This window comes from Pteropus vampyrus, unplaced genomic scaffold (assembly GCF_000151845.1).
Source record: "Pteropus vampyrus isolate Shadow unplaced genomic scaffold, Pvam_2.0 Scaffold96, whole genome shotgun sequence".
Classification (NCBI taxonomy): domain Eukaryota; kingdom Metazoa; phylum Chordata; class Mammalia; order Chiroptera; family Pteropodidae; genus Pteropus; species Pteropus vampyrus.
The window spans coordinates 4,917,000-4,925,955 of record NW_011888877.1 but is presented as its reverse complement, the minus strand read 5'-3'; the positions used below and the strand labels follow the sequence as shown (position 1 = coordinate 4,925,955).

Here is an 8,956-nt window from a genome sequence, read left to right as displayed (position 1 = left end):
ACTAGTTTGAATGAAAATTGCATTATGAGTAAATTCTGTGCAGCTTTACCAAACAGCAATTTGGGCACACATACATACAACACACAACAAGGTCTCACTTGGGAATGTGTAATGCCTTTTGGCCGCCAGCAGCCAGAGAGCAGGATTCAGCGTTAGTTTCCCTGTCCTTGTGTGTGTGTGTGTGTGTGTGTGCGTGCGTGTGCTCGTGTGCGCACACACACACACTCTAGTGTTTTCTGTCTTCAATCCACATCACTTACACCTCGTGAGGATCCTCTGGGGGACTGTGTGTCTTTCAGATTCCTTCTGCATTCTCTTGTTATCTGCACTACCCACTAAAGTTTGGCTGTTGCTGCTATTGCATTCAGTGGCTACACAGCTCTACCTTGAACTATGCTTTGATGAACTTGGATTTCTTGGGGTTCCTTTCTCTCTTTGTGCTGTGATTTGCACAGGCTATCTTTCTTGTTGGGAGCTATATGTTCCATGAGGTTGGCCTTGATTTGCTCATCTTTAAGTAAAACACACACTCATTTGGTCACCCACTGGTTACATCCAGAATGGTTTTGCTAAGCATTCTGGGGCCACAGTTGCTATACTGCCAGTTGTCACACATGAGCCAAACTTGTTCGAATAAATACTTGTTGAATACTAAGGGAACCTATCAGGAACTAGCATAAAAAGAATTCCCAGCCCGCTCTAACCTGCAGAACTAATCTCTCTCACAAGAGTGACTGGACTGTTTTAACCTTATGTAAGGATGATCTCCTAGCAGAGTATCTCTTGAAAGAATGTTTTCCTAAAAAAAAAAAAAAAAAAAAAAAGTTTTTCTCCAGGACAGTTCTTACTTTCTTCTTTCAATTTTCTCCTTTGTCAATCTGGGTGACAAAATCGCAGGGGATTTGCCTCTTGCATATCAGAAATCTCAGTTCTGGAGAACAATCCTCTGTTACTTTTAACATCTAATATATCATTGCTCTCTCTCTCTCAACCTTCCCCAAGTCCATGCCGTGGGTTAAATGTGGCTACATTTTCTTTCTTTCCATTTATATAATTATAATGAACATTTATTGTGTGCTTACTAAGTGTCAATCATTGTGATAAAGCTTTTTAAACTTTTCTGTTTCCATTTATTCTATACAAAAACTCTATTACCATTATCCATATTTTATAGAAGAAAAAACAGGTTTAGGCTTTCCAAATTCAAGACGTGCCAAAGACACAGAACCAAAAAGTGACTGTCCACACCGAAGCCCTTAACCACAGAACTATTACTTGTTTATCGTTTTTAATGAATGCGAAATAGTTTCTTTGAACTTTCATGGTTTACATAAGCATTCCTTAACTGATGGACATTTGGGTTATAGCCAGTTTCTGGTTCTTAAGAGCAGTGCTCTTTGCACACACACAGCTTTGTTCTTTTGAATTATTTCCTTAGGATAAATGTCCAGGAGGAGGTGTCTGATAAGTTACACAGCTCCTGTTATGTATTGGTGTCTGGCCAAAATTTAATGTTGCTAAAGAACTTCACATCCATGGCCATTTATCAGGTTGTTTCCGACAGCACTGAGTACAAAGTTAAGGACAAATTTCCGTTGAAACCACTAGCCTACAAAGGGGACAGGAGAGCTCCAGCCCACAAATGTTTCCATCACCTGCGGTTCTCAGCAAACACGGTGGATGCATAACAAATATGATTAGACTGGCTGACCAGAGACACCGGGGTTCTGAAGGCCATGAATGGAAGTCATGTTGGATCAGCTATCACTCCACAATGCTAGTGCTTTATTTATTTAACACTACGTTCTGAAAACGTCAGGGAATAAAAAAAAAAAAAAGAGTTCCAAGTAACTGGGAACATTTTCAGCAGTCAGGTATCTCTAATTGTCTTCCATGGGCACAGAACTGAACTAGAGTCAGAGATGGGACAGCTGCGCACTTGCCCAGTAACCTGAAACATACCTGAAATACAGGTGACTCTGTAGTAAAGAGTGAAATGTAAATATGCCCCAATCCGCTAGAGGAGCCAGAAGCATTCTGCAGAAAATGCACACTCTCCCCCCTGGTCTGCCTCACTGTCACTGACAACGAGAGGAGGAAAAGGGATACTGCGCTCAGAGATCAGTCTTTCGAGGATTTCTAAAGGTAGCAGGAAAGGAAAGTGGGGTCAAGGATCTTAAGTCCCTACGTCTCCCTGGGTCCAGGAAACATACATAAAAATAGAGCAGGGCAGGAAGCCAATCCACAGGAACTCAAAGTCTGAACTGCCTGTTTCCAAGTACTAAAAGCAGAGCTCGAAGCGGGGACAGTGTAAAAGCCTAAGGGCCGCCACAGGAGACCGCGCGGGGTCGCGCTGTTGACTCCACCACCGCGGTTCTTCATCTGGAGTCTCGGGATAAGCGTCAGGGGCTCCGGAGCCCGATTAATTTATGCAAAACGAAAAAAAAAATGTGTGAACGTTTAGGGAGCAGACCTTTCCTCCAATTATCCCAGGGATCAATGACTCTCCGCTTCCGCCCCTCCAAGTTTACAACCCACTGTCCTAGCCGGGTGCACAACCAACACTCGGGCCAAGTGAAGTTAAACTGAAAGACCGAAAACCGGGTGGCGGCGGCGGGGCCTGCGAGGCCCGCGTCCTACCTGCGTCCCCGTGTTCGGCCCTCGCGCCAAGGTCACCGCAGACCCGTCCGCCCCGCAAAACCCGCGGAGGCACCTCTCGGAGAGGTTGGGCCCAGAGGGCACGGAGGACGTGCGCCATGATGCCGCCGCCCGCAGTCCCCGCCCACCGCGCCGCCGCCCCGCCCCCGCGCCGTCCGCAGTCCCCGCCCACCGCGCCGCCACCCCGCCCACCGGGCCACCTCCACTCGCTCCACCTTCTCCCTGCGACCCCTCTGCGTCCCCCAAGACCCGCCTCCCGCGCTGTGCTTCTGCCCCACAACGCACGTGCACCCACCCTTCTCCTGCTCCTACCAGCCTTCCCTGGGTCCTCCCTGGCCCCCTATTCCTTTGCCCTGTCTGGTGCCTCCTGTCCCCTCCCTTACTTCCTGCTCCTGCCCCCTCCTACTCTTCCCCTGGCCCTGCCCTGCCCCACTTACGCCCACTCCACTCCTCCCGAACCCAAACAATGGTCTGTTTTAGTTTGTTTGCATTTTTTAGAATTGTATATAAAGGGAACTATCGATTAGTTTGCATTTTCTTGAGTTGAATATAAATGGAATTGTACTATATATTCTGTCTACCTTATTTCACTCGGCATAATTATTTTGGCACTCATTCATGTGTTTTAGTGTAACAGTTGTTCATTCCTTGTTAGTGCTGAGTAGTATTCCATTTGTGGATATACCACATTGTATTTATCTACTTACCTGTTGATAGACATTTATATTGTTACCAATTTTTCTTTATTAGAAATAAAGCTACTAGGATGGGCCTGTACAAATCTTTGTAAGAACATGTGCGCTTTTTTTTTCTCCTGAGTAAATACCTGGAAATGGAATGGCTAGATTATAAATTAGGTATAACTTCTAAAGACATTACCAAAATGTTTTCTAGAATGGTTATTTCCTTTTACATGCCCACCAACAAGTGGGAGAGTTCCAGTTCCTCTACATCTTTGCCAATACGTGAATGTCCAGACTTTTTAACTGTAGCCATTCTAATAATGTGTAGCGCTATCTCATTGTGGTTTTATTTTGTATTCTCAAATGGTTTATGATGCTGACATTTTCATATGCATGTCATATATTTTTTCTTTAGTGAAGCATCTGTTCAAATCTTTTGTCCATTTATTACTGGATTGTTTTCTTATTTTTGAGTGCTTTATGTATTCTTGATACAAATCTTTTGTCAAGCATATGCTTTACAAGGATTTTTCTCCTAGTCTATGGCTTGTTTTTTCTATCTCCTAATGGTATCTTAAGAGCAGAAGATTTTAATGAAGTCCAGTTTATTGGGTTTTTTTCCCCTCATATCAATAATGCTTTTTAGTGTTACAGTTAAGAAATTTTGCCTAACTCAAGTTTTTCTCCTAAGTTTAAACTTTTATAGTTTGGTTTTACATTAAGGTCTATGATCCATTTTGAGTTAATTTTTGCATATGCCAAAATTTTTTGTTTGTTTATTTTTCTTATTTTTTGTTTTTGCATATGGATATCCAATTGTTCTAGCACCATTTGTTGAAAAGACTACTCTTTCTCCACTGAACTGCCTTTGAATTGCTTTCAAAAATCAGCTTTCTATCAATGTGTGTATCTATTTCTGGGCTTCCTATTCTGTTCCAGCCATTGGTGTGTCTATATTTATGTCAATGCCACAATGGTCTGATCACTGTGCTTGGATTCAGCTGGTTTCAGTGATGAATTTTTCTGTTATTTTTCAAAGTTGTTTTGGCTATTTAGATTTTCTGTGTTTCACCATAAATTTCAGGTTTAGCTCAAGTTCTACAGTTTTGACTAGGATTGCATTGACTCTATCCATACATTTGGGGAGGATTTATATAACAATATTGAATTCTCTGACTCATGTATGAGGTATGCTTCTTAATTTATTTAGGTCTTCTTTAATTTTTCTCAGCACCGTTTTGCAGTTTTCGGTGTATAGATTTTGCATAGCTTTTGACAGGTTTATCCTGAAGTATTTCGTATTTTGATGCTATTTATTGTTTTATTAATTTCAATCTGTTTTAATTTTTGAAAATAGATTTGTGTACTGATTTTGTATTCTGCAACTTTGCTAAGCTCATTTCTTAGTTCTAGGAACATTTTTATAGATTTTATCAGATTTCCTACATAGACAACCATGTCATCTGTGAAGAAAGAGTTTTAGTTTTCCTTTCCAATACAGATGTTTTTGATTATTTTTTCTTTCCTTATTGCACTGGCTAGAATCTGTACAGCGTTGAGTAGAAGTTGTGAGAATGAACATTCTTGTCTTGTTTCTGATCTTAGAGAAAAATTATTCGGTCTTTCACATTAAGTATGATGTTAGCTATAGGTTTTTCACAGATAAGGAATCTATCAGATTAAGGAAATTCCTATCTATCTGTAGTCTGCTGAGAATTTTTATCAGGAAAGGATGTTGGATTTAAATCAACTGCATTTTCTGCAGCTATTAAGATAATCATAGGGGTTTTTTTCTTATTTATTTTCAAATGTTAAACCAATTTAGTATTCATGTGATAAACCTCACTTTGTTTTATTATTCACTTTGTATATTATTGGATTTCACAGATTAAAATTTTGCTTAGAATTTTCATATCTGTGTTTATGAGGGTTAATGAATGGTTTGCAGTGTTCTTTTTATTGTAATATCTATCAGGTTTGTATCTGAGTACTAGGGAAACTGATTCAGATCCAGGGAAGTCAAGTAGTTTGTCCATGGTCACATTGCTTGTTAGTGGGAGAGTTTGTAAAGTTCCCCTAAAGTTTAGAATTTAGAAACTATCGAGGAATAGTGGAAGTTAGCATGTGACGTTGTGAGAAAACATGGAGTCTGGTCTAAGATCCAATTCAGTGTATCGTACATTTAAAAGATTCATGACCTTGGTCAAGTATTTGATCTGTATTAGCTTCAGTTTATCCCTAAAATGGAATTATTACAAGGATTAGGGGTGATATATATTAAAACACCTAGCAAACTCTCTGGCACATAGTTGGTTTTAATACATGTTAGTAATTGTTATGAAGATTTAATTAGGAAGGCAGTGATGGGTAAGAAGAGTTGATAAGCAATCCATGCCTGCATTTCTGCACATCCCACACTTTCAGAAAGACATTCTAAATACAAAGGAAGTCCCTCCCTCCTTCTCTGCTGCTATTCTCCCTCAAACCTGCTATGAGAACTCTTGTTGCATCTTTGCTCAGGCCCTTTCTGGTCTTGAAATGCTCCCTCTGCCCACCACCATTTGTCTATATCCAATTTAACCAGCAAGGCCACATACTAATCTCTCTCGTTAGCTGTATTGTCTTAGCCTGAACAAAATACCACATTATGTTTTGCCTTCCACCTTAAACACTGTGTGGAAAAGACTACTAATTGCCTGCCCAGTATCCATTTTTCGCTCTTATTTGCAATCATATTTTTTTATTTTATTGAAGGTAGCAATGTGCCTAGCTAAAATGTTACACTCACTAGCTAGCTCCCTTGCAGCTAGTGCTGGTCATTTCACACAGTCTGAGCAATGATAGAAGCAGATGTCACCAGAAGGCCTCCAGAAAAATTAGTTAAAGAGGATCCGACTCAGCACTAGCCTTTTGCCTATTTTTTTTCTGCCTGGAAATTAGTCATTATGGCTAGAGAGCTAGCAATTTTATGATATATGTGATGATGAGACCAACACTCTGATATCAAAGTAGATGTCAGGAAGGGGCCTGTGTGCCTGATGACACTGTGGAACTGGCATAATGGCCCTGGATCACCTATTTTCAGACTTCCTATTACGTGAGAGACAAATCCATATTTTCTTTAAACCACTGTTATGTGGATTTTCTGTTAGATGAAATTGATAAACTCTATATCTGGTGTCCTGAATTTGATTGGGAGAATCTCTTAGAAGGCAAGATTCTGCAATTTTTTCTTTTTGTGTATCTAACATACTTCCCTGCAGACTCTAAGTGCATGAGAAACAATTATTCATGATAAAAACCCTTTAAAAGATAAGATAGAGTGGCCCAGAAACATAGGAGATCAGTTCAAAAGCCATTTTGCTTTTCCCTATCAAAAAAAACCATTCAGGAAAATATGATGGAATGGAAGAAACCATTTGCCCAAAATTGAACATCACGCTCATTTTTTTCTACTACAATCTAGAAAATTCCTAGAAACAAGCAAACTGGAATATATCTAATATCTGTAAAAGATAGTTTTAAAGTGTTAAAGGTAGTGAATGAAGACTTGAATATACATTTTGTGATAGAAAAAGTATAGAATAAGATAGGCCCTGGGTTGTTTTGTTTGTTTGTTTGTTTGTTTGTTTGTTTTTCGGCTTTGTGCCCATCCAGATACAGGTTTTTAGGCCTTAGTCTGACCATTTGTTTCTGGGCCTTGGGTTGATCATCTATAAAATGATATGAACGGGGGAGGGTGGCCCAGAACCAGAACTTGAATGACACCTAAACTCTCTTAAGTCTAAAATGAGATGATTTGGGGTAAAGAATGTAAAGATATAGTCTCCTGCTGACCGGAAAGTTGAAATGATGAAGAATAAAATAATGTTCAAGTTAATTAATAAATTTATTTTTCTCCTTTTTAATTCTACTCCTCCCCCCAATTCCACCCCTGACCTATAGATGTTGCCATTTCCCCTTAAGAACTGGATCTCTGAAGGTGGAGCGTCTCCTCCCACACGCTCGCGTATGCACCCAGGGCCTGGAGCACCCAGGGTATGGTCCATGGCTCCAGGACCTTCTGCGGGTAAAGCAGATGTGCTAACCACTACACTATGGAGCCACACCAAGTTAATTAATAAATTTAAGCAGTATCATTTATAATTCCACTGGGTTACTTTATAGAAAATGACAAAATAACAATAAAATAAATGTGAAAAAAGTACATTTTTGTAATGAAAGTACAAAATTGTAGAATTGGCCTCACCAGATATTAAAGTGTCTTATTAAGGAACAGTAGTTATCAAAATGGCCTAACCAAAAATTAGCCCAAGGAGATAGAGATTTCCTAAATTAATATGTATCTCATCTATTATAAACAAAGGAATATAAAAGTATTCAATATATGTTTTGGGGAAAAGTGACTATCAATATGGGAAAAATAACCTTAGAGTCTAAGGCTTAGATTGATAACTCACTTCAACCAAAAGGATTAATTTTTGATCTAAATATAGCATCATACACATGTATACATACATATGAAATAAAACAATGCTACACTTACCCATTTTGGAAAAAACGGATTTTGGGTAATGGAAGTAATAAAAGGAATCAGTAATGAAATTATGATAAGGTTGACTGGTTCAGGTACATTAAAATACATACATACATACATACCCCAAATTAACAAAAACTGATCCCTGTATTGGGCTCCCCAGAGACACAGAACTAGTAGAAGATATATATATATATATGTATATACCCTCTATATAGATACTGGCTCACATGATTATGGAGATTGAGAAGTCTGCAAGCTGGATACCCAGGAAAGCCAGTGCTGTCACTCAAACACCTGAGAACTGGAGAGCCTCACTGTCTCGATGTAAAGGCCTGGGAACCAGGTGTACTGAGAGCAGAAGACTGATGCCCCATCCCAAGCTATGAGTCAGAGTGCAGATTAACCTTTCCCTGCCTTTTTGTTCTATTCAGGCCCTCAATGGATCAGACGATTCCACCCCCACCCCCCCACCCCCCACCCCGCACCGCTTTGGGGAGAGTTTAGAAACATCCTCATAAACACACCCAGAAATTATGTTTAATCAGTTATCTGGTCATTACTTGATCCAATCAAATTGACACAGAAAATTAACCATCACAGTTCCAAATTGGAAAAATTAAAAGGAAAACAACAGGGAGTATTGTAATAACCTAGAAGCATTTACTAGTATGAATATAGTGGAAATTAACATTATCTATATGGGCAATACTCAGGTCTGACTGGACAGATGGTTAAAGGGTACGAGCAGATGGTTTGCATAAGGAAAAATACAAATAGTGAACACACACTTGGGAAAACGTTTAGCTTCTGTAATAATTAAAGAATTATAAATTAAAATAGCCCAATATACTACCTCATACATATTAAATTATTAATAATAGATTTTTAAAACTAAAGTTAATAGCACTTTGGGGACTCAGGTATATTCATACATTGCTTATAGAAATAATGGCATGATTTTTCTGGAAAGATATCTGACGACATGTACCAAGGATCATAGAACTCATTATATTCTTTGCTTTGGCAAACTTGCTTTGGAAAGCAAATCCCAAAGAAAGAATTCAATTAAGGGAAA

At 39.3% G+C, this 8,956-nt stretch overlaps 1 protein-coding gene across 2 annotated transcripts in view; it reads right to left on the bottom strand.

Moving 5' to 3' along the window:
* The window catches only part of MSRB2 (methionine sulfoxide reductase B2), a 25,828-nt gene extending 23,051 nt beyond the window's left edge, over positions 1-2,777 (bottom strand). For both annotated transcript variants that reach the window (XM_011364413.2, XM_023533141.1), the window contains exon 1: positions 2,641-2,777. In XM_011364413.2, coding sequence (XP_011362715.1) covers positions 2,641-2,758 — 118 coding nt within the window. In that variant the 5' untranslated portion in view covers positions 2,759-2,777. The remainder of the gene's footprint in view (positions 1-2,640) is intronic.
* Between the last annotated feature and the right edge of the window lie 6,179 nt (positions 2,778-8,956).